Below are 24,194 nucleotides of genomic sequence, written 5' to 3'. Positions count from 1 at the left end.
AGGCGCGACGAAATACTTGATGGGCGAGGAGTGCTGTGATACGGTCAGGAGGGAGCGTGTCTGCTCCTGCGATCACGATTTGGTGGTTCTCGTCGTTGCAAGCTTCGTGGCTTCGTGTCAAGGGTGCGTAGGTGTGTTTGTGCGCCACCGTATTATCAGTCAGAGTATTTTCGTTATAGTCACTCTGCTTTGCCGCAATTTCAACCGGGGCTGTTCGCCTGTCAGTCAAAATTTCCCACAGCATCCATCTAGTATTTTTATGCTTCGATGCCACGAGACATCAGAGGATGAGCGACATCTTCCGGGAGAACCCAACAACTCATTCAGCCCGGCTCCAATATGCAGGATGAAACCGCTCTTCGAGCCATCACGACACGCCTAACAACCACTCCCGTCGATCATCTTCCTCGAATAGCATCCTTTCTCGCAACGGCGTTGGCTCAATGCCAGCTCGAAGATCAGTTTTCCGACAGTAAGAAGGCTGCCAGCTCTGTGACCGTACACAAGTTCAAGGCTCGAATCACTTCCCTGCTGCAAGACAGAAACGCCGCTGGCCGGCTGACCGCTGCTACCCTCATCAAGGCCATTGTCGACAAAGGTGGCCCAAATGTACTGGCGAACTCCGAAGGGTGGATTAAAGGCCTGCTCAGTTGTTTGAACAAGCCAGATCCGGTTGACGTCAAGAAGATCTATCTGGCAACAATTACTCGCATTTTCCTCCTGACTCAAGGCCACCCGACCTTGCTGCGAGAGGTGACATCGCCACTTCTCCCTCCATTTGTTACATCATGCCTGGGACTGATCAGGCCGGTGAAAGCAGAAGTTGCTGGGAACCCTGCTGAAGTCGCGAATCCTTTACTCGACTCGGTCCTTCAGTGCTGCAATCAGCTTCTGCCACTCCACGCAACCCTCTTCCGCCCGTTTGTCGCTCGCTTTAAGCTAGTCTGTCAAAGTCTACTCGAAGTCAGCGGCACGTCAGCCGCAATCAGAAAGCTTGCCATCAAGCTTATGTGCCTGTCGATTTCTTGTGCACCAAAGACGTCAGCCTCTCATGAATGGACCCAAACTGCTGCTAGTATCATCATCAGCGCGCAAGCGACAGCCGATAAGTTGTTTAGAGCCGTCATCGAGGAACACGAGCCGAATGATACTACCCACCAGAGAGCCCTCGGGAAGCACAATTTCTCGAAGGAACCGAGAATAGCAGACAAGGATGAATCGGGGTTGGACAGCTGGACAGGGATTTATGAAGGCAGCGTCAGGCTTATTACGTTGGTTGACTGGTTGTGCGACCTGATTTCGATGAAGACACCACTGTCTGTTACAGTACCTCTGGGCTCCATACTGGATCTCACATCCAGGCTTTTGGCGGTGACTCCGCCGGGAAGCAAGTCAAATGCAGCAACTGCTCTGCGCTACCATAACGAAGCGAACAGAGATGAGAAGGAACAGCTCTGGCTCAATTTACCGCAAATTCACCTGTCATGTCTTCGTTTGCTTCGGCGGATGACTGGAATCTACGGTTCTTCCCTCCTTTCAGTGGGTGGCGCAATGCTTAGCCAGACACTAGATGTCTTTGAAGCTATGTCACGGCACGAGACCATCAGGCAAGCCGTGTACATGATCTTCAGCGATGTGCTGGCCAGTGTCGATCTTTCAGAGATGGGGCTGAACAAAAAAGTCTTTTCGTACTTGATTGAGCTTTGCTGTAACGACCTCCAAAGCGGCTTGCTTCCCCCGTCTGGTGCGACAAGACCGGACACCACGAAGGATGGGTTCTTGGGCACCAGAACTGTGCCAACAACTGATTACCTTTCGCTGCGAAGGCAGTCCCGGCTGTACCGAACAGCCTGGGAGCTGCTGCCACAAATTATAACACACTGCCCAAGTTCGATGATATCCCGCCAATCCCGGATCGAGATGGACAGATTATCTATCATACTGGATCACACCGACGCTATGCTGGCAAGTGTTATGCGTCCCATGCTGTCCGGTAAAGGGAAGGCAACGACGGCGAGTCTCACGCCATTCTTAGCCAGGTCTGCGGCGGACAGAATCACTGTGGAAGCTCTCCTCAGACCACGAACGTCTGTCGCTCGGACGTTTGCGCTATCCTTCCCAGGCTCCGAGAACCATGAGCCCGAAGCAATCCACGAACAAAATGGCGAGCAAGGCGATGAGGATCCTGGTATATCATCCAAGCTCGAGGATTCTTTTGATGCCATGAACGACACCGCCGAAAGCAAGCAACAAACCACGAAAGACACCACCAGCCCGGCCGAGCACGGTAACGACGAAGAAATGCTGGAATCCACGACAAAGAAGCGCACGCTCGATGCCATCGAAGGAAGCGACGCTGGTGGTTCGCCCACCGACTCCCAAACATCAGCTTCGAGGGAAGTGAAGATACCGCGCTTGGATGAAAAGGAAAAGCAAGAGTCTGATCTACAAAGAAGCCAAATGAACAACATGCATATCGAGGAGCCTCGGACCAGCACGTTTGCTGAAGTGGTCAATCGTGCTTCAGCTCCAAACGAGGCTCTGCCATCAGAGAAGACAATCAGAACTGCCGCCCCTATTGATGCCAGTGATAGCGATGATTCGGAAATCCCCGAGATCGATCTGGGATTTGACACCGATGAAGAGGAATCTGAGTAGATGATTTTGTGCAATGTGCAGCCTTGCGTAATATAAATGTTGTCGCCGGTTCACAAGGCTCGCGTTGTTCGGCACGTGATACAGCAGCAACTTTTGAGACCTCAATCAAACGTGACGCGTCGCTGAACAAAGAACTCATTCTCCCTGGCTCCATGTACAGTAATGGAATATCATATCCCCCTTATCGGTACAACTTTTTTGACATGCTCGGAGTTCTGCTTCCATAAACTGCCAACTTCGATTTATTCATAAACCCCCAGCAACTTCGCGTGTCTGTGTGGCTCAGGCATGCCGAAAAGAAAACTCCCCTCGGATTCCACCCCGTCTGCCACGAACAAAAAGAGGTTGCCAGCGACTTCTACGGCGGGCAGGCTCTCCACCGGCGAAGATGACCGCTCCGGATCTTCGCAGTCCACCGTCAACGCCTCCCAGGGCGGCGCACCACTTCTCCCAACACCCCCGTCTTCAAGCCAGCCTCGATCGGGTGTGCCGACCTCCTCGCAGCGTTTGAGTCAAGTTTACAAAGACTACACGCCCACGCTGAGCCAGCTCGGCTCAGGATCCCACGGCGGGGACGAACGCGACAGCTGGCTCTCCACTCAGGATCAAGAAGCTGACATCGCGCGTGAAATTGACCTCACCGAGGATTTCGACGATGACGTGTACGAGACCTACATGCTCTACGGCATTCTCAACACCAAGATCGTGGGATGTCGGTTCTACGATGGCCAAGCTACCGTCGGGGAGTACGTGCGAGTCAGGCGCGAACCAGGCAATCCCTACGACAGCAATGCCATCCGGATCGATAACGTGCTCCGCGACCAGATCGGTCACATTGGCCGTCAAGTTGCGGCAAAGCTGGCGCCCTTGATGGACAACGGCTCGCTGCTCGTCGAAGGCGCGCTGACCGGACCCAAGACCTATTACGACTGTCCGATCGGTCTCAAACTCTTCGGCACAAACGATCCTGTTGCCGGTGCTGCTCTTGCCAAGCAAATGCAAGAGCAAAAGCTTCCCATCACCGAATGGGTGCGTACGAAACGAGAGGGCGAGAAGCGCCGGCAAGAGCTCGAGAAGCAGCAGAAAGCCAGGGAAAAGGCAGCCGCCGCAATGAGGAAAAAGGGTCTCCAAGTGTTTGACAACGAAGGGCCCAACAGGTACAGCAACTTGGGTGTGTTGCCGAATGGCAGGAGCCAACCAGAGCAAAGCATGGAGCAACTGCTCAGTGGCACGTCCACGTTCAACCCCCGTGATGTTCAGGACGCCATGAAGAAGCTTGGGACGGGTGAAGATGTGCTTGAGAAGATGCCAATGGCAGATCAGCCCCCTGAGCTCGCCACAATCTTGTTGCCATATCAGAGACAGGGACTGCAGTGGATGCTGGACCACGAATCTCCCAAACTACCTCAAAACGGCGACGACGTGGTCCAGATGTGGAAGAAAATAGGCAAAGGGTACCTCAACATCGCCACCAACTTTGCGATCAACAAAGCTCCCGAACTTGCAAGTGGTGGCCTCCTTGCGGATGACATGGGTCTGGGCAAGACTATCCAGATCATCTCGCTTATCATGGCGGACCCTCACAAGAACCGAACACCGACGCTCATCATCGCACCACTCTCGGTCATGTCTAACTGGAGCATGCAAGCAGAGCACCATATCAAGAAGAAGTTTCGACCACGCATCCTGACCTACCATGGCACAGAGAAGAAGAACTTGTCACCACAAGAGTTGAAAGAGTACGACATCGTCATCACAACCTACCAGACAATGACTCAGGAGCTCTTTCCCTATGGCCAGACCAGCCCCCGGCCGGTACCAGCTCCGAAGGGATTGTTTTCTATCACCTGGCGAAGAGTCGTTCTGGATGAGGCTCACAACATCCGCAATCCCAAAGCCAAGATGTCGCAAGCCGCGTGTGCACTCCAGGCTGCATCTCGCTGGGTTCTTACCGGCACTCCGATAGTCAACACTCTCAAGGACCTCTACTCACACGTCAAGTTTATCCGTATGACTGGGGGACTCACCGAGTTTGAGATCTTCAATTCGACCCTGATTCGTCCGCTTAGGAACGGCGATCCTCAGGCCCGTCTTCTTCTTCAAGCTCTCATGGCGACGCTCTGTCTCCGCCGGATGAAAGACATGAAGTTCATCGACCTCAAACTGCCCAAGATTGTTTTCCATAAATATCTGGTGAAATTCCTGCCGCACGAGCAGGAGAGGTATGATGCATTCAAGAGCGAGGCCAAGGGACTTGTCGAGGCCGCGAAAGCTAAGAAGGGAGATCACACCATGACGCACCTTCTCGAGGTTCTGCTTCGGTTGCGCCAGACTTGCAACCACTGGAAGATGTGCGGTGACGATAGAGTGCGCAAATTGCTGGAACTGGTCGAGTCCAACGAAGTTGTAGATGTCACCAACGCCGCCAACAGAAAGACCCTCCAGGACATTCTACAGGTACAGATCGATTCGCAGGAGGACTGCTGTGTGTGCCTGGACTCTTTGAAGAACCCGGTGATCACAGCCTGTGCCCATACTTATTGTCGTGAGTGCATCGAGCGAGTCATTGAAACACAACATAAATGTCCCATGTGCCGTGCGGCGCTGGCCACCAGCGAACAGCTGGTCGATCCGGCGGCAAACTTTGGCGAAGGCGATGAGATCGACCCCGATATCGACCCCGAGACGACCAGCAGCAAGATCGAGGCACTCATCAAGGTACTTAAAGCCTCTGAGGCCGACGCCGACGTCAAGACTGTGGTGTTTTCACAGTGGACGTCGTTCTTGGACCTGGTGCAGACTCAGCTGCTCCGGCATGGCCTCAATTTCACGCGGCTCGATGGCAAAATGAACTCGAGTCGTCGCGACGCCGCAATTGAATCTTTCAACAGCGACTCGTCCTGCAAGATCATGCTGGCATCTTTGTCTGTTTGCTCTGTGGGCCTGAACTTGGTGGCGGCGAACCAGGTGATTTTGGCGGACTCCTGGTGGGCGCCGGCCATCGAAGATCAAGCGGTCGACCGTGTCCACAGACTAGGACAGACCCGTGATTGCAAAGTGGTGCGTCTGGTGGTGGAAGGCACTATCGAGGACGAGGTGCTTGAGATCCAGTCGAAGAAGAGGAAGCTGGCGAGTGAAGCATTTGGAGAGAAGGTGAAGAGGGAGGAGAGAAGGGCCGGCTCGCTGAGAGATATCGAGAGGTTGTTGGCATAGGGCAAGGAGAAAGACTAGTGGTTCGATACCACGTCCACTGGGAACGGGAGTTGCGGTACTTTGCTGGGAATCCCGATGTTTGTGGAGTTCGAGATTAAGAGGAAGATGGCCAACCTTTGAGATTGCAAAACAATGTCAGATGGAGATAGATAGTTCCAGACAGACGAAGCTTTCTTGGGAGGAAAGTGTACTCGTACCTCAATCTAGGCTGTGGGACACGGATGTCAGTCTGCGCGTGATTGCAAGCATCATTCTGGCCCTGGCACCTGTCAACTACTGCATTTCCCATCTGTCAGGCTGCATAAGCCCGAGTCTCGTCGCTGTCCTGCCGTCCGTCCAGGCTCATCTTGATCAGATGTTTAACGCTCCTCTTGGGTGGCTCTGCCGCCACGACGCCTCTGACGAGATCAGAAACGCGCTGGGTGCTGGGAGCTCCGGGCGCCATAGCAACGGCCGAAGAAACCCCTGCTAGCGAGGAAGATGGTGGCACGTTCACGCCTCAGCGACTGGGGTGCCAGCCCCAAGCAGGTGGAAGCCCCAACAAAGCCCGTAACTCGGGCCCTCGAAGGAGATTGCGCCGGACCTTTTATCGCTGGCGTGCGCGTGGGATGGGGGCGTGTCTCGCAATTTTTCCTGGCCTGAGCGGAGTCTGATCAGCCCACGATTCGCAGTGTGCGCGGACGCCAGCAGGAGCACATGCTTTTTCCTGTGTCCGAGTAAATACACAGCGTGCAGATTTTCATGATTGTCGAGTACAGTACTTACTGAGTAAAACAGTGCAAAAGCGTGCAGCCAAGGCATTCGCGCGCCATTTGTTTTGGGCGAGTTCATCTGACCTGCGACACTTCTGGTCGAGGCCCGACATTTTTCGACTTTGCATCACTGTGCAGCAACGGGCACGACGTCACTGTGGACTCGCCGCAGTCGCCAGCTTCTGTTTGGTGCAACGAGCAGCAGCGCGTTGGAGCTTCGACCAATTGTTGCAGGCCTGCTTCTACCCGGCGTTCGTCCCCCGCATCTGTTGCTGTTGCGCACCTACCGAGGAGCCCTGAGCAGCCAGTGACAGCGACACACTCACAGCTTCCCTCCATCTCGAAAAAAAGTGATCGCATCAGTCGACAAGCAGCTTCCTCCTTCCTGGCAAGGCCCTGCAGCGGGCTGGGCTAGTTGCGCTGGAGTTGTTGTTGCAGCGGTTGATCTTGTGATTATCTTCCGCTACCGATATTATCCTTACCTTCCTCACCGTCCTCTTCACCGTCGACTCTGCCCTCCAGCAACATGGCTCCTCTCAGTGGAGGCTCCGTCTTTGCGACGGTACGAAGCTCTTGTCCCGTTTCCCCGCACCCGCCTTTACTGACCCAAATGTCCACAGCTGCTCATGAACGATGGCTACCTCCCGGGTACGTGGACGAGAAGCTCACCAAGATGGGAGCCCCGCTGATGTTGAGGCATAGGTGCCATGGTCTTGGGCCACTCCCTCAAAGACCGAGGCGCCAAAGCTCCCCTGGTGGCCTTTATCCTCGTCGACAAACTATCCTCAGACACGATCAACGAGCTCCGGGTTTGTACCTGCCTCCGAAGCCTGCCTCGCATGCCACTGACATAGCCAGACGGTGTATGACCAAGTGGTGCCTGTCCAGCAAATCACCAACAAGAACCCTGCAAATCTCTACCTGATGAATCGACCGGACCTGATATCCTCCTTCACCAAGATCGAGCTATGGCGTCAAACACAGTTCAAGAGAATTGTATACTTGGATGCAGACATGGTGGCTCTCCGAGCTCCCAACGAGCTCCTCAGCATCGATGCAGACTTCGCCGCCGTGCCGGATATTGGCTGGCCGGACTGCTTCAACAGCGGCATGATGGTCCTGAATCCCAACATGTCGGATTACTACGCGCTGTATGCGCTGGCGCAGCGCGGCGTCAGCTTCGACGGAGCCGATCAAGGCCTACTCAACATGCACTTCCGCGAGTGGGAAAGACTGAGCTTTGTCTACAACTGCACGCCGAGTGGTCACTACCAATACGTCCCCGCCTACCGACATTTCCAGAGCAGTATTGCCGTCGTACATTTCATCGGTGCAGACAAACCGTGGACATTGGGCAGAGACAACCGCATGAACACGGGCGTCTATGGTGAACTGTTGGGAATGTGGTGGTCTGTCTTTGATCGGCATTATCGTCCAAAGGTGCGCTGGCCCCGAAGGTGGGTTTTAATTTGTGACGCTAACCGGTGCAGGCGGTCCATTACTACGATGCCCAGACTTTCGATTCCAAGAAGACCGTCCATGATTATGTTCGAGGTGAAGAACCACTCTATGTCGTCGACTACCCATCTCGAGATCCAGCACCAGCATCGGCTCCACCTGAGTACCATCATCAGCCCGAGCAGCACCATCATCCGGAACCGCATCACCAGCAGCCGTCGTCAGATCAGACGTCTCAGCCACCTGAGACCCATGTACAACCTGAGCAACCTGAACACACCTCGACTCTAGAGCTGCCACTGGGCGACGCACCTACTCCACAGGGCCCACAAGATTTCCACCCTGTGCCCACGAGCGAGCAAAGGCGATTCTCAGCTCCCCATACAGAATGGGACCCGGCACGGTAAGTCCAGCAACCCGAAGCTAGTCCTTTATTTGCTTACGTTCAGCAGAGCACCGCCACCGGCCCATTCGAAACCAGAAGCGGAAAACTTCCCTACAACAATCTATGACATGTCGAGCGAGACTTCGCTTTTCCAGCCACCTGCTCATTACCCCGAAGCACCAAAGGATATGTGGTATCAAGTACCCGAAAAGGCACCTGAGCCCGAGAAACCCAAACACATCTTCCCGTGGGAGTCGAGAGCTCCCAAGCCGACACGAGTATTTCCCCAGGCCAGGCAACCGAGCCCACCTCCGCCGCCGCCTCCTTCGGAGCCAGTAACTTCCGTGCCCGACGAACCGCCGACGGAATTAGAGCCTGCCGATGTCGAGGAAGCCAGCAAGGAAGGTGTGCCCATCTCACCTCCTCTGTCACCACCGGACCCAATCAATGTCTGGGAGACTTTCCAACAAAGGACGAACGCATGGGACGACATGCCCGAAATTGAGCGCTATGTCCAGGCCATGAGCCAACCTCGCAAAGGAAGGCTACAGGTCTTGTACAACACACTTGGCCAACGCTCTCCTCGCAGCTCCAGCGGCGCCACCACTCCGACGGATAGAAGTCGACGACGACCAAGCCTGAAACTCACCGACTTCCCCACCAAGGACGAGAGACCGAGCTTACCTGTGACCCCAGCACCGATTCGACGACCTACATTCTGGGGTGGTGACAAAGAGGATGAAGGAACCCTGCCCGCGGCCGAAGGAGTACCAAAGCAAGAAGAATGGGTGCGTCGCTTCTCCCACTACCCCCAGCCTGAGTTTCCTCTCTCGCGTGTCCTGCCACATGATTTGCCGCGTGTTTTGCATTGGAGATGCCAATATTGTGGACGACAGAATCCCATCGCAAAACTTGAAGAACTTCAAAGGCGACAAAGCGAGGCACTGCTGTCGCCAACGGGGACGCGGGAGCTGGGGGACGTGCCGGAGCCGCCGCCGAGAAAGATGCCCGAGAGTTCGAGTAAAGAGGAGGCGGTGGAAGCGACGATATCACATTTATCGCCCACAAAAATACCGAAGGTGCCGAAACCCATTCTCAAGACACCGCAGTTCGAACTGGGGCAAGAGCAAGTGCCGTCGCCGGCCCAGCAGCCTCAGGATGTGGCGCACGAAAACCCGACTGTTGCGGTCGAGCCTTTACCTAGTACAATTATTCAACCGATAGAGGAATTGAGTCCTTCAGCAGATGAACCAGCTGCTTTGGAGGATATTGGTTCCAAACCAACAGCACCAGCGCTGGCGGCCACGAACGCCTAGGAGGTCGAGAAACGCGTCGCGCGGTACTACACAGAGTATCGAAAGAGGGTGTCATTTGGATCCACAGCAACTTGAGCCTGGCAATTGGACGTTACAGGCCTTGGTGGCTCATCTACGCATCATTGGAGTACAAGGTTGCGTGGCACAGGATATCGTACAGTTGCATGCTTGATGAGCGATTGTTCATGGGTCATGCGTCTCATCTAAATGTGTATCATTTATGCCGTACCGCATTGCCAGCGGCTGCAATTTGTTGTTCCCTATGTGGCATGCTATTTGTGGTCGTCTCTCCGATACGTACCTTAATTGATGAATGCAATCTTGGACGACACCGACAGGCGGCATGGGTATCAGCGACTCCGTTGCTCCCCGGCATGATATAAAAAAGGGGTTCCGCAGCCTCGTTCGGGCGACTTGGCGATGGATTCGGATCCCGATCATCTCCGTTGATATCTCAGGCAGCCGGGCAACCTCGCATTCTGTGGCCTAGCAGCGATCTGTCCTTAGCATGGTAAGATCCAGTAGTGCTAGAATTGAGCTATAAAGCAATCATATCGACGTCCACCTGCTTTCGCAACAATGACGGGCCACTGAAACTATCTGTTCCCGGGAAGAAACTCACCCTGACTCGGTTGGTCTCGTGAAAGTCAAACATGGCCTACTCGATGACAGTCAAGCTCACGCCCGAGCAGCTCGACGAACGGCGTCGTCAACTCGACCGTGCCGGATTCCATGCCTGGCTCAGTCCGATCGTCATCTTGCTGGGGGTATACATCTACCGACGCTGGCTCGCGGGCTCCATCCCAAAGCTTCTTTGTCCACTACCAGCTCGAGGCCCGGCGCGCGGACTGCGTCTCTGCCTCCGCCGCGTCGCCTGGATTCTCTCAACCACCTACGTGTACGAGTACGGTCCGCTTTACGTTCCCCTTGTCGGCCTGCTCTACACGCTCTGGCTCGTGTACCTCGCCTCCCGTGGCACGGGAGAGGATTACATGCACATTACGAAATCGTTGGGCCACGTCGCGGCAAGTCAACTGCCACTTCACTACCTCCTGAGCGTGAAACAGACGCGATACAGCCCGGTGACGTGGGCCACGGGCATGACGCACGAGCGCCTCAACGCCGTGCACCGCCTGTTCGGCCGCATCGTCCACCTCTTCCTGGCCGCGCACGCGGTCCTGTACCTGCGGTTCTTCGTCACGATGGGGTTCCTGGAGAGGAGGATCAAAGACCGAGACGTCCGCCTGGGCGTGCTGGCATTCTGGAGTTTTAATCTTCTGGGGATCCTGAGTCTCCCCGTCGTGAGGAGACGCGTGTATCTCGCCGTGTTTTATCGGTCGCATGTCCTCCTCTCGGCGGTCGTGCTTGCCGTGCTGTGGTTCCATGTGCCGTACACGCGCTGGTTCGTCGGGCAGGCTGGCGCGATTTATCTCCTCGGGGCATTCCTGAGGGTCCGTGGCGCGAGGAAGATCGACGCGATGAAATGTCGTGCTATTGCTATAGGTACAGGTACAGGTGCAGGTACAGGTACAGGTGCAGGTACAGGTACAGGTACAGGTACACGTGGGACTGGAACTGGAACTGGCACTTCCAAGGAGTTGTTGATTCAAGTCAATTTCCGCGTCGCGGCGGGAGATCCGTTGGCCGTCGCAATGCCAGGACAGCATGTCTATCTTGTCCGGAATGGCGTGGCTGGACCCAAGACCCCCGCGACGATTGCGAATGTGCAGAGGGGAACGTCGTCGTTGTCGAAATCCAACGTCGAGATCATGCTGGTGCTCAGAGATATGGGCGGGCCGGGGACGTCGTATCTCGCTGCTTTGTGTTCGCAATCTGCAAGGAAAGGTCTAGTGGCGGAGGACGTACGCGTCGAGGGTCCTTACGGCGAGGCGAGCGAGTATATGCCCGCATTTCTTGGTTCGGGTTCCAGTTCGGACTCCAAGTCGAGGTCCTCTCGGAATGGGCCCATTCTCCTCGTCGCCGGCGGAATCGGCGTCACGTACACGCTCCCGATCTATCTGTCCCTGCTGGCCTGTCCGTCCAACCAACGCAGAAAGATCAAATTCATTTACCTCACCAAGACGCTGAGGGAGGCGCAGTGGGTTGTTGACCTTCTCTTGGGCGCTCTCAACGCAGGGGTGGCCGACGCTCTTGACGTGGAGATCTACGCCACGAGGTCAGTTCCTGATCCCATCGAAGGGGGCGGCCTCGATGCTGCAGCGCTGAGGAGTCCTTTCCTGCGCGCCAAGGGGGTTAAGGTGGAGGATCTGCGACGGAGGCCCGATCTGCGAGAGAGTGTAGACGAGGTGTTCACGGCCACGCCGGACAAGGACACTATGGCGGCGCTTGACCTTTGGTCCACGAAGGCAATGGACGGAGGTCGAGACGTCAGTTTCGACTCCAGTGTCAGCGTCTTTGTCTGTGGCCCTTCAGGGTTGTCCAGACATGTTAGAGGACTTGTCGGCCGTTGGGTCTGGCGGGATGGCCGAAGCGTGAACTGGTATGAAGAGGTCTTTGCGTTCGGTGGGAGTTGAGAATAGTGGGCTGACCGGTTCTGGTGGTGGGCTTCCTATCTCATATACTGACTGATATGGGAGAAGACTGCAAATGGACGTCAGGGCAGGTCAGATGCAGTACTCGAGTCGCCAGCAGAATGTACTGGTGAAGGAGGAGAAGAAGACGGTGATACTGTACACAGTACCCTCTCACTCACTCTCGAAACAACACAATAACCTGTCACCTTGTTCGGGGACCGGGAGTGATAATATCCACCTCTCACTCACTTGCTGGGTCACTCTCTGTGATGATATCAACGTCGTCGACCATGTTCCCTCCACGCATCACCTCGAATAGCGTCACAGTATAGAAGATCGTCCATTCATCCACCCTATTATGTGGCTATGTATCTGTCACTTCTTATATGCCTCGGCCAGACCACATACATCACTTAATTGTCACTCGCTTCCCGGTCGCCATCCACGACAGTAATACCGACCGATCATGAGACACCACAGTGAGACGTCCCTGACACTCACCCACTCACTCACGCAGCAGCGCACTCGTGGTCGTGACAAACAAACGAAAATGGCAGAGCCACGACAAACAAACAGACCAGAACACGCGAGACATGGCTATAAAGGTGCCTTTTCTCCCCATTTCTTGAGCTCTGATCTGGACTTCTCTCTTGCATAACTCACCCTCGTCCACAGCCTTTGTTTCTTCGACTCGAAAGATCGCAGAACAAGTCTCCCTCTTTCGATCACTACACTCCACAATTCAACATAGATATCCATTTCAGCCGTCCACCACCGGATCCCCGCTGAAATGGCCCCGATCAAGACTCTCGCCTCCATGGCGCTTCTCGGTCTCGCACTCACTGCCGTGCCACAAGCTTCTGCTGCGCGCCGTGAGCATGGGCATAGACGTGATCATCGCCATGACCACCACAACGCCATGCTACTCCCCGAACACGGACCGCCAGTACCGATCAAATCGGAGACTGGGCTTATCGACCCGACTCCGACTCCTTATAAGGCCGAGGAAGGAAGTGTCGACAACCTCCCCCCGGCGGCTATCGTTCCACTGGCCCCCGGCACTCCGGATCCCCAAGATCCACTGCCCCTGGCATCCAATATCGCCGCCTTCGAGGAGCCCTTTGAGAAGCGCACTGCCCCGATGGCTCGGAGCTCTGGCGCAGGCAGCGGCGGCGGGTACGAGCCCCACCCGCCTAATCGTCGACTCGGGTTCGCCTTCGAGGAGCCCTTTGAGAAGCGCACCGCCCCAATGGCTCGGAGCTCTGGCGCAGGCAGTGGCGGCGGATACGAGCCTTACCCACCCAACCGCCAACTTGGACTCCCGCAGAGTGCAGCGCTCGCGTTCTTCCTCTCTGCCATCGGCTTCTTCTTCCTCTCCCTCATCTGGAACCTATACCTCCAGGTCGGGCTTGCGAGGGATCAGGCCAAGAAGATCGATGGTCGTGCCGTGCAAGCCATGAGGACGGGTGTTTCTCCTGCGCCTTTGGGATTGCTTTTTGCTCGGGGTGATGGTGCTGCCAAAGGAGGTGAAGGCGCGTGGCTCAGAGGCGCGAATGCGCCGGTTGGGCCTGCGGCTGCTTAGGCGGCGCGGTGTGGAATGAGCTTGATACAGGCTGGTGGACATTACAGGGAGACCTGTTTGATTGTGTAGGTACGGGAGCTTGATCCGGCCTGAGGAAGCGTTGCTTGCATGTGCTGTGCCAGGAGACCACAGGATCAACGTACGTCGTATGTGCTCCGTGCACAGCACGGATATCCTTGGTTTCAATGAACCTAACGTTCCGCGTGAGTCGCCTCGTGCCTTCAGTCAACAGCTCTAAGTAAGAGTTCGTGTCACCCGAGTGAGAAACCGTGTCTGCGAGAGTATTCAGTGGTAAAGGCGGTTATGTTGTCGCCGCACTCATACTCGGCAACCCAGGTAGAGGCAGCTTGCACGGTGCCGCCTCCTGTCACACCAGCAAAGAGACGCCAGGTGGTCGACCATCCTGGTTCACGTCCGGGATGATTGTCGTTTGAGTTGGTGTTTGACTGGAGCATGTACACTGGGTAGATTAAATCGAATGGACGGGTTAGACTCTGTTCTGCTCTGCCATGCCATACCAGCATTGATTCGACTGGGAGTTCAACTTCGAGTCCTGACTTCGTTCGCAAGCTGCGTTTGACTCCCCAGCCAACTAATCAACCGTTGGTCCGCCAGCGGTTAGAGGCCAGAGGTCAGAGAAAGTTGATGGCGCCCGCCGTTTGGTTGCTCAGCAAGCCGACGGAATGATGAATCCGGCTCAGATGAAATAAATAGTCCGGTAGAAACAGAGGACTTACTTCACTGACGCTGCCTCGATCTTGAGAATACCGCACAAGCCACTCAATCCACGCTTCTCGTTTCATCCCCGATCGATATCAGAACCCCATCAACCGGAGCCGAGATGGCGATTAGTGGTTGGGAAATCTTCACCATCGTCTTCTGCCTAATTTCTGCGGCTGCCGTCTTCGTCACAATCGCCATCTTGAACTCAAATACCGATGCCAGACTGCGTCTGGATCAACGCGCAGCTCGCCGGCGTAGAGCGAGGCGTCGAAGAGGCTCGAGAGGGGTTCCTTCGGCGGCGGGAATCCAGATTGTGTCTCCGACAACAGAAGATACAAACGGTCCTTCAACAAGAGGGAATCAGAACGTCCCTCCATCAGGGACTCAGACTGTCCTTCCACCACGAGGACAGAATGTTTCACCAACAAGAGAGATAGGTGGCATTCCGGCGCCAGCAAGTCCGAATGTTCCTCCCGCGGCAGGAAATACAAGCAGTCCTTCACCGACAGGAACTCCAACCGTTCCTCCCACTGCGACGGATACAAGTGGTGTTTCGCCGGCAACGCATCAAAATGTCCCACCACCAACAGAAAACACAAATAACTCTTCATCTGTAGGGATCCAAACTGATCCTTCCCACCAGGGAATCAAACCGGCTCCCCATCAGCAAGGGATCAGAACGCACCTCTGTTAGCAGGGAATTCAAGCGAATCTTCGTAAACAAGGGTTACTTTCCCAGCGGGAAGGATGGCTGGCCCTCCCCAGCAGGGTCTCCAGATATTCCTCCCCGGCCAATCCATCACTTGAATAACTCGAGCCTCTAAAAGTCACTCCCGTGTGACACCAGAGAAGACAAGTTTCTGGTGTGTCGACTGGCCCTGCAGTGATTGGCTCGATGGATTGCTGCGGCAGTGTGAGTCAAAGACAACAGCCCTGAGGGTGTTATGAAAGGCACACTTGATTCACATCATATGTGAATGATGTTAGCTGCAGTGACGAAGTCGGAGTGTACCGGCAAGAGACCACTTACCCACCACCATTGTTTGCATGACGGTTCTCTTGTGACAAAACCCGGCAGCAGGCGATTGTTCTGCTGTGGCAAGGAACAAATGCCACCCCCAAAATCAATATAAAGACCCAGGCTGGAGTCCGCGATTTCAAACACGTTGTATCGTCGGAATATCACGACATCCTCCACGAGTACCTCTGCAAAGAATCCTCGAGAGACGAAAACAAGGACCACAAACGGACCACGGAAAGAAGGCAGCCAATCCAGAGACATAAAGCCAGTTTCGACGACATATCAGTGATGAATTGGGGTGCGATCTTCACCATCGTATTCTGTCTTGTCGCTGCACTCATCGTGGTGGTAGTCCTGTATAGACACAAAACGCCAGCGCGATCCAGGGTTGTCGACGTGGTGCCAGCACGTGGTTGGTACCGAGGACCCGTTCGCGACCCGCCAGCAGCTGCGGTTTGATCAGGGACGCCTTGTCACAGACCAAAGAGATGAAGAAGAGTGACACAGTGGAGGAACTGCAGTCAGTAGCTGGTGCGTTGTGAAGCTTTGAAGCAGGCTGGAGTCAGGGCGGAACATCGTTTGGCTGTGGTGAAGCCCTGACTATCACTCGATCAAAGCTTGACGAAGTATATCTAGCAGCATTCGGAGCTTGAACTTTCTCATTTATCATAGAAACCCGAGAACCAAATCCACGGAAGCCAGATCTGCAATACACCATACCGGGACGGAAGCGGACTTGCCTTGACATTCGACCTGAGATCCAGAGCCCGCAGAAGACAGCTGTGACTAGCCACGACCGTGGAGACAGCAATATGGTGTCAGAATTGGCTTGGGGTATACCACTTTTGGCTATTCTCATCGCGTTGACCGTTGTCTCCATGGTTTACGGGTGGAAGCGGGTCCCCAACAGCTGGGCCACCGCCTCTTGGATCGCCAGGGCGCAAGACGGTCAGGTCGAGGAGACAGCGAGGCCGTCGAAAGGCACGACATGTCGTGAGAAGACCCTGATGGTTTTCTATTGCTGGTGACAGATGCGAGCGGCGAAGTAAGGGCGGGCTGAGGAGGAGCGGCCAAGGCCTTGCTGGTGTGCAACATTAAAACGCCGGGTACCGGGCAAGGAGCGGTTTGCTTTTAAGTTCCTCAGGGTTCATGGAAGAACTAGGTGCTTGATATCCCAGAGGCTCTATTGCAGATTAGTCTCAGCAAAGCAAGATACCGCGAACCCGGGCAGTTCAATATGACACCCCCAAGGGCGCTTATACGTCTTCGCCGCACAAGATTGAGTTCATGTCACTGAACTTGCCCACCGAGGGGATTTTGGATTTGACGCCAGGACTTTTAGGCAGTACGCTTAACCAAGGGAGGATGTTTACTGGTGCTTGTTAAAGCTGTTGTTGCGCGTCGTACAGTCGATGTTTGCCCGGATCTTCCCTGTTGCGCATGCTCCATCACATATAACGACTTAACATATTGTCCGGGGACCATGGGATCGGCACGTCGGCACACCCGAATTGTGGTAGCGCGAGTTGGGGATGTCAGGGAAAGGGGCAAACCAGCGACAATATCCCAGGCTCCCGGGGCCTGCTGGTTAGATAGACAGTTCAAACTGAGGGCGACATATTTCAAAACCCTGACTTTGTCTCTCAAGACGCTTTCGTGCCTGCTGTTCGGGCCTAGTGACAGGCCCTAGTTTACCGTGTTATTCGAGGCCAGCACGCGTCCGACCCTATGGTGCTCAGCATCTTGATGAGGTCTGACGAGGTATGGTCACCACCGCTGCAACAAGAAAAGATGTGCATTGGGCTGCCCTGACAATGGCACACCGCAATGAGTGAAGATCTCCATGCAAGTTCTGAGTTTTGCGGTGTTGGTAAGCGTCGGGAGACCTGTAGTCTGGATCTGCATGTCATCGGTAACTGGACAGCTACTCGTAGGTGAGAGGGAGGTGAGAGGAAAGTCAGTGGGAAGTGAGAGTGGCAGTGCCAATGGTGGACAGCGGGGTTGAGCCGGAACCTCCACCTCACGCTGCTCTTCCGCGTGTCTGTTGTCTATCGCTTCTGCATCGGGCGATCCATCGTGATGCCTCCCCATCTCACGCACGCGAGTCGCCTGGAATTGGAGTTTGCCTGTGTTCCCTTGGATGATTTGTGCACAGACTGGCATATCCTGGGAGAACGCAGAGCGAGATGGTGCTCATGGCCCTAAAAGATGGAAGGATCGTCTCGGCAGGTGCCACGCTGCAGTGAATGTTTGCTCCTGCCCTCAAGCTAGGCCTTTGAACAGTCACGAGTTGCTTGATTGTCTTTGTCTCCCGACACCCTTTCCACCCAGATTAAGAAACTTATCTCGTCGTCTCACTACATGTAGTCTTGAGGAAATACCTCGCTGACGAAGCCCGAGCCATTCGGTGTGCCGCCCTTGACGAGGAGCTGACAACGCCGTCGAAGGGACCGACCCCTCCAGCTTCGATGGTCCAACATCTTCTGATTTAGCCCTTACCACCATGGCCTCTAGTGTGATAGGTCTACTCTCTCGAAGAGCCTCATTCTATGTCTTCGGCTTCTTCAACTGGTGCTTGTTCCTGGGCTTGTTCATCAAGAATGGAACCTTCTTCAAGAAGGACACGGAGCAGGATGAGCTGCAATTTGCCATTGGTGAATAACCTAGCGAGACGTGTAATGGCGATGCTGACAAGATCACAGAGAGAGATCGTTTCTGGAATTTAGCCAAAGCACCTCTACCGGGCTTCAAGCATTACTTCTATACCCTGCGCAGCGACCTCAAACTACACTATATCAGCAACCGAGCGACACCTTCGCGAGACAATCTTGTTATCTTCTTCCATGGGTTCCCCGACAGCTCGATGATGTGGAGGCATCTAATGCAAGAGCCGGCTATGCCAGTGCGAGATGCTACACTTGTCTGCGTGGATCTGCCAGGCTACGGCGGGAGTGACAGCTTCAAGAAGTACGACACGGAAGTCCTCGAAGCGCTCACAGAATTCGTGGTGGCCATGAGAGACAAATACATCCCGCCAGAGGCGTCTGAGGACACCAACACCTTCATTGTTGGTCACGATTGGGGCTGTGTGCTAGGGTTCCGCCTGGCCGCGGAAGCGTCCTCTCTCGCCGATCGATTCATTCTGACCAATGCGCCGCATGTAAGTCATGTTACAAAGTAGTTCGTGTCCACCGGCTGACCGGACCCCCAGGTCGAACTCGCTTTCGCAAACAAAGACCGGATTTTGAATTCGGCCTCGAAGATCTTCAAACAGTTCAAACACGCCCCAAAGCAGAACTTCGGCTGCCTGTCCAAGGCCTTCAATGCCTTGAAACCATTGATGATGCAAACCATGTTGATGGGCTACATCTTCGCCTTCCACCTTCCAGCAGTGCTTGTCAAGTATCTAGGCGTAGCCGGAAACTACTCATTCGTCCGTGGAGCGAATTGGTCTGGATATGGCAGAGGCTCAAAGGAGTACCGTGTGCAGGAGTGTATGGCTTCGAGCTTTGGCCCCGGGCCAGAGGAGTGCAGAACATCAACTTCCACAATCAATGGCACAAATGGCGTTGATGGAGAGAAGCATGGAGACACTTACGGTTCGAGCGTGCTGGAACGGGCCAAATCCCCAGGAGAAGCATTCTGGAACATGACAGGTTATTACCGTGATGGGGCAGGTTGGCGACCATGGGCGAAGTCGCTTGAGACCATCACTGACCTCTATGCTCTTGAGACTTCGGCATCCGAGTCCAGTAGTCCTGGTCGCCGTCGTTCCTCGGTCTCAAACTCTTTGTTCCTCGATCAGTACAAGGGAAGTTTGCATGCACCTACCTACGTTCTCTGGGGGGAGAAAGATCAAGCTTGTTCGCGACCAATCTGTCTGGACGGCATTGGAGATTACCTGGCGAAATACAGCGAAGTCACACTCCTACCACGCAGCGGACACTGGACGCCAGTGCAGAGAGATGCCCGACCAGCGCTCGCCACGGTCATCGGTCTGTTTGCAGGACGGGACGCCAAGCCATTCACCATGGTGACACCTGAAGTTCAAAAGGTGTATGACGGTGCAGTGCTTATGGTGAAGAAATGAACGAGACGAAATGATGCCAACGTATGCCGGTGCTGATTTTTACCACTGATCTGCGATCAGATGGCTGTGGTTCTCAGACCCATCCCTGTATTATACCCGTGGCTTATCCACCAGTACCTTATGTGATGACGATTGCAATTGAGCAGACGTTCTGCCAACAAATTAACAATTGAGAGCTTGCATGTCCCTCAGCCTAAGTGTCATTCTTGCATCCATTAACCTGATTCTTGGCATGCTCCCTGCCCAGCTTCACAATACAATAGGCACCGACTCTAGATTCCCTATCACCCACCAAAACTCCTCGACACCCGCATTCGGCCTCTAGACACAATACAACATGACCACCCTGTGAGTTCCAGCCCAAGCACCATGAAGATCACGCCCAGCACGATCAGTGGCAGGTCGCTTGTAGCGTAGCATGTTCCTATTGCCGCCCCTGACACTGACTGTGACGATGCTTTCTGATCGAATCTCCTTCTAAGCTGCGACGCGCCGCCGTGGTGGAGTACAGGGCTATACTGATCCTTGGTGCCTTGAATGACGAAGAAGAACAAGTAGTAGTAGAAGAAGAAGATCATCATCAGCATCACGGCGGGAAGCAGCGCTGTGATGCAGAGGAGGCGATGGATCTGATCAGTCGGCAGGATCACCTTGGGTCTCTTTCCGAGGGAGGTGTACTTCGAGGAGAGATGGGGCTGCATCATTGCTGGATCGGTGGATTGATTGATTGATTGCTGGTCTGGCGTCGTATGCTTGGATCTACTCGCGCCACCCTTGTGAAAGATTTTGGATGATGTGGACGGTTAGGGGCCACGTATATGAGGGAATGAAATGGAGGGGTTTTTGCTCGATGCTCGATATTCGATGTTCGATGACTAGAACGTCAACCCGAATCGATTCTTTCGCTCACTGTGGTGCGTTCCGCGCCGAGAAGATGAGATCTGCTCACGTGAAGGATGCCACAGCTCGGGTTGCACATTTGTTGGGTTTCCGGCGTTTGAGGGACATCTGGTAGGTAGGGTTGTTGGGGGCTGCTTAAGAGGTTGACTGGCTCGGTGGTACCCATATCGCATGGTGATGGTTTAGCTTCCCGATTGCTCGAGGCAGGCAGCCAGCACGGTGATATCTCACGCTGGTGACGCTCCGGCCCGTGATAGTCGAAGAACGAACGAACGAACAAACAGAACAGAGGATTGATCAATGTGCAGTGCCAGTGAAGTAAATATAGAGAGCAGGGGAGACGAGGTGGAACAAGGTGTGTGCGTTATGATTCTTGTCTCACTGGCCTCCATTCGAGCGGGACGTAGAAAGCATGAAGACGATGCCATGTTCGACGTTCTTGCAAGAAACAGGTTGGAAATCAATATGCTTTTCCCCGTGTTGGCACACAAATCCAGGAACATCTCTTACCATGAAGCCATCCTGTGGTTCCAGAAGAAAGCCGTTCGTCGCCTGTGGAGGTCTCTTCAACGCCGACACATCCCGGCCAAATCCGCCTGAACGCCTAGTATCATACAATCCCATGTCATCGCTTTAGAACAAAAGTTCAAGACAACAACAGCACGTCAAGGCGGCGAGAAACGCAGCACAGCACCCATCTGCGCCTGATTGGCCTCGACTCCGGTCTAAATACACTACCGGCGGTCCCTGTTGGTAATACATGCCCTGCTGCGGCCCTGGCGGACCATAATAGCCATAGGGCGGTTGTTGACCTGGCGGGCCCTGCCATGGACCACCTGGTGGACCTTGGTTCCAGCCTTGGGGCGGTAGGTAGCCTCCAGAGGGATCTTGTGCTGGCGGGTATTTTTGAGGGCCACGTGTGTTGTCGATCGCGGCGTCGGGCGGGTAGTAAGGGCCGGCATCGTGGTGGACTTGGGGGGGCGCTTGTAGTGCTAAGCCGGGAGGAGGGCCCGAAGGAGGTTCGAATTTTTGGTTGTCGGCCATTGTTTAAGCGGAGCGTGGGAGGGAGCGTAGAGGAGAAGGGGAAGAGAGCGAGAGGTAATAAGTTGCTGCTCAGGCTGCGGTAGGTGAGCGCATGCGCTTCACGGTTTCAATTTGCTGATGGCTGAGGCTGGCTTCCTCTTGCAAAGGCTGCGCAGTCGCTAATGCCGAGGGTTCTGTGAGATGGTAAGTTGAGTCTCACAATCGTCTTTCCTTGTGTCTGAAGACGAAATGAGCCGAGGGCAAGCGGCTCATCAATCCAATCGACAAAGACGTCGGTGGTCTCTACAGCGTCCAGTCATTGATTATGAGACGTTGGTGGTTCCGGCGCCGTCGGCACCGCCAAAACGATCTCTTACTCAGCTGCTCAGCCACTGCTGCCTACAGCCGCCGAACCCGGCTCGTCATTCTTGCTCCAGTCGGAAAAACGTTGGAGACGACGGTCACGCAGTGAATGAGCAGGCAACGAAAGACATGCTTACTGTGTACTTTGTACTCGCCACCAAAACGTGACTCGCATGTCACCACGCCAGGGGTGGGAAGACCGTCGATAATGCGTGACATATTGCGCAGGCCTCCAGCGCTTTGACGCTTGGCCTTCGACAGTCCAGGACCCAGTCCACCAAGGCGACCATGGCACCGATAGTGTGGGAGAGTCCTGCCGTGTGACACAGTTACCTAACTCTTACCCTTAGCTGTGACCTCGAAGCGACAAAGCCTCGGCAGTAAGTCGCGGATATTTAGGCCTTCTCGAAAATTCGCTATGAAACCGTTCGCTGAATTGTGCCGATTTTGGTCTCGCTGGCAGGAGAGCGATCAGGCCCTAGTTAGGTATTAGGCGAGAGACTGCTTCATGCAAACCGGACAAACTGATTCCGATGAGGTCAACACCTGGTGATCAACAGTGGACTGGCCGTGTATCCTCCACCATATTGAGATGCGAGGGGTCTTTGCCTTGGGGCACGGGGGCTAGAGTCGATTCCGTGCTCGAGGCTTTTCGAGCACGAACAAGTAGATGATTATGATGGAATCTTCCAGGCACGTTTACTCCGTACTGTACGGGTTACAGCCTATCAACCGTCCCACTCGTGGCACACCACCTTTCTCGTACCCAACAGTCCATCACTGCTCCCCTCCCCCCAATCCCATACCCCCATGCTTACACAGTGGGAGAATGATTGTGACCCATTGGGTCAGAGTTCTGCATGTCCGGGCTCGACTGGGTCTTGACTACGAGTTAATATCGTTGATCTAACGGCAGGCCCGGGCCCTCGCGGTTGCCGTCCCTGACAATCATGGCGTCCCAGAATGCACATGTACGGAGTACCCAGTACATCAGAGGCGGTCAAATTGCTGGCCAGTGAGCATCTCATTGCCATGTGTAATTGCACTGAAAGTGACAGATCGACTAGGCAGGAACGGAGTACTGTACCCTGTAATCCGTCCTCAAACTTTTGAATGGGCACTCTCCGGTACTTCCCTATCACATCGCGATTTGGTGTCCGAGAACGAGCTATGGTCGCGTTGTTCCACTCCCGAACCTCTCCCATGGGGGAGGGTAAACCCCACTTCGACACGCTCGTTCGGGCTGAGTACAACCTAGGGAGGAGGTGAAGTGATCGAGGAGTCCGCCTTTCCAACGCATCCATGTACCGGGACTGACTGGTGACTGATGCTGCTGCTGCTGCTGCCGCTATCTCGCTCACCCTCTTGGGCGGGCCTTCGCTTCCTCAGGGATGTTTTCCTTTTCATACGAAAGTTGCATGATGATATGGAAGGAACAAGGATCCTTTGGTGGGGGTCAAGAACGGGCTCGAGTCGAACCTTGTCGGCGGGGATCCCACGTTGTTCCGTTCCGCCTTACCGCGACAAATGCAAGTGCTGAGCGAGTCAAGGCCTAAGAACGAGAACCTGGCAGTTGAAGCAGCCTCACTAGCCTTATCCTTATCATACACCATCATCTCTCAACTGGCCGTGCGCATCAGCAGCCATCCAGCCCATCAAGATCGCCTGCCTGCGTTACACACCAGCGACGAAACGTCGGGCATCGTTGGAGGCTAGCAGCACGCCAACGCTTCTTCCGATCCATGTCCACCCTGGCTGCATTCTGCCATTTCCTGACACCCCCGATTGCTAAACGCCGTCTGATTCGACCCGACCCACTCCAACGGGACTGACAAGGCCCATTTGCCTGGCGGCACGCAGGCACATGCCTCCCTGACTCTGTCTTGCCGGCAGAAACCCTCGATTGACCCGAGACGCACTGGGCGACTGCGTCCTGCACCTCAGCATCCACGCCAGATAACGGCCTTTCATCGCTGTCCATCCAAGAACATCCACCTAGCTGATAAACTGCTCTTGACCATCAGCAGTGTTTACTGCTTGCCAGTTCCGCGAACTTTGTTTTCCCCCCTCGCCCTCTCCCTCTCCTCTCAATCCCTCGTCGCCGATCTACAATGAGCACTTATCTGTGGTACACGTTCAGCTGGAGTTCTCTGAGAAAGAGCTTCGCGCCGTGGTA

At 54.7% G+C, this 24,194-nt stretch overlaps 7 protein-coding genes across 7 annotated transcripts; 6 read left to right on the top strand and 1 right to left on the bottom strand.

Moving 5' to 3' along the window:
* Positions 1 to 339: 339 nt before the first annotated feature.
* G647_05313 (uncharacterized protein) lies at positions 340 to 2,658 on the top strand (the record flags this gene model as incomplete). Its single annotated transcript, XM_008729644.1, has 1 exon — positions 340 to 2,658. One exon carries the CDS (start codon positions 340 to 342, stop codon positions 2,656 to 2,658), a length of 2,319 nt encoding a protein of 772 aa, XP_008727866.1.
* Positions 2,659 to 2,946: 288 nt separating this feature from the next.
* Positions 2,947 to 5,871, top strand: G647_05312 (uncharacterized protein; the record flags this gene model as incomplete). The annotated part of the gene is made up of 1 exon (XM_008729643.1): positions 2,947 to 5,871. The coding sequence occupies one exon, from the start codon at positions 2,947 to 2,949 to the stop codon at positions 5,869 to 5,871; it is 2,925 nt and encodes a 974-aa protein (XP_008727865.1).
* Positions 5,872 to 7,330: 1,459 nt separating this feature from the next.
* Positions 7,331 to 9,782, top strand: G647_05311 (uncharacterized protein; the record flags this gene model as incomplete). The annotated part of the gene is made up of 5 exons (XM_008729642.1): positions 7,331 to 7,432; positions 7,482 to 8,063; positions 8,114 to 8,484; positions 8,531 to 9,254; positions 9,363 to 9,782. 5 exons carry the CDS (start codon positions 7,331 to 7,333, stop codon positions 9,780 to 9,782), a joined length of 2,199 nt encoding a protein of 732 aa, XP_008727864.1.
* A 653-nt stretch (positions 9,783 to 10,435) lies between these two features.
* G647_05310 (uncharacterized protein) lies at positions 10,436 to 12,316 on the top strand (the record flags this gene model as incomplete). The annotated part of the gene is made up of 2 exons (XM_008729641.1): positions 10,436 to 11,285; positions 11,340 to 12,316. 2 exons carry the CDS (start codon positions 10,436 to 10,438, stop codon positions 12,314 to 12,316), a joined length of 1,827 nt encoding a protein of 608 aa, XP_008727863.1.
* An 817-nt stretch (positions 12,317 to 13,133) lies between these two features.
* On the top strand, positions 13,134 to 13,898 carry G647_05309 (uncharacterized protein; the record flags this gene model as incomplete). Its single annotated transcript, XM_008729640.1, has 1 exon — positions 13,134 to 13,898. One exon carries the CDS (start codon positions 13,134 to 13,136, stop codon positions 13,896 to 13,898), a length of 765 nt encoding a protein of 254 aa, XP_008727862.1.
* A 4,247-nt stretch (positions 13,899 to 18,145) lies between these two features.
* Positions 18,146 to 19,732, top strand: G647_05308 (uncharacterized protein; the record flags this gene model as incomplete). Its single annotated transcript, XM_008729639.1, has 3 exons — positions 18,146 to 18,296; positions 18,345 to 18,802; positions 18,854 to 19,732. The coding sequence occupies 3 exons, from the start codon at positions 18,146 to 18,148 to the stop codon at positions 19,730 to 19,732; spliced, it is 1,488 nt and encodes a 495-aa protein (XP_008727861.1).
* Positions 19,733 to 21,010: 1,278 nt separating this feature from the next.
* Positions 21,011 to 21,676, bottom strand: G647_05307 (uncharacterized protein; the record flags this gene model as incomplete). The annotated part of the gene is made up of 2 exons (XM_008729638.1): positions 21,011 to 21,236; positions 21,366 to 21,676. 2 exons carry the CDS (start codon positions 21,674 to 21,676, stop codon positions 21,011 to 21,013), a joined length of 537 nt encoding a protein of 178 aa, XP_008727860.1.
* Between the last annotated feature and the right edge of the window lie 2,518 nt (positions 21,677 to 24,194).

Source organism: Cladophialophora carrionii (assembly GCF_000365165.1).
Source record: "Cladophialophora carrionii CBS 160.54 unplaced genomic scaffold supercont1.4, whole genome shotgun sequence".
Classification (NCBI taxonomy): Eukaryota; Fungi; Ascomycota; class Eurotiomycetes; order Chaetothyriales; family Herpotrichiellaceae; genus Cladophialophora; species Cladophialophora carrionii.
Note: the sequence above shows the minus strand (reverse complement) of the source record. Positions and strands in the feature narration are given on the sequence as shown.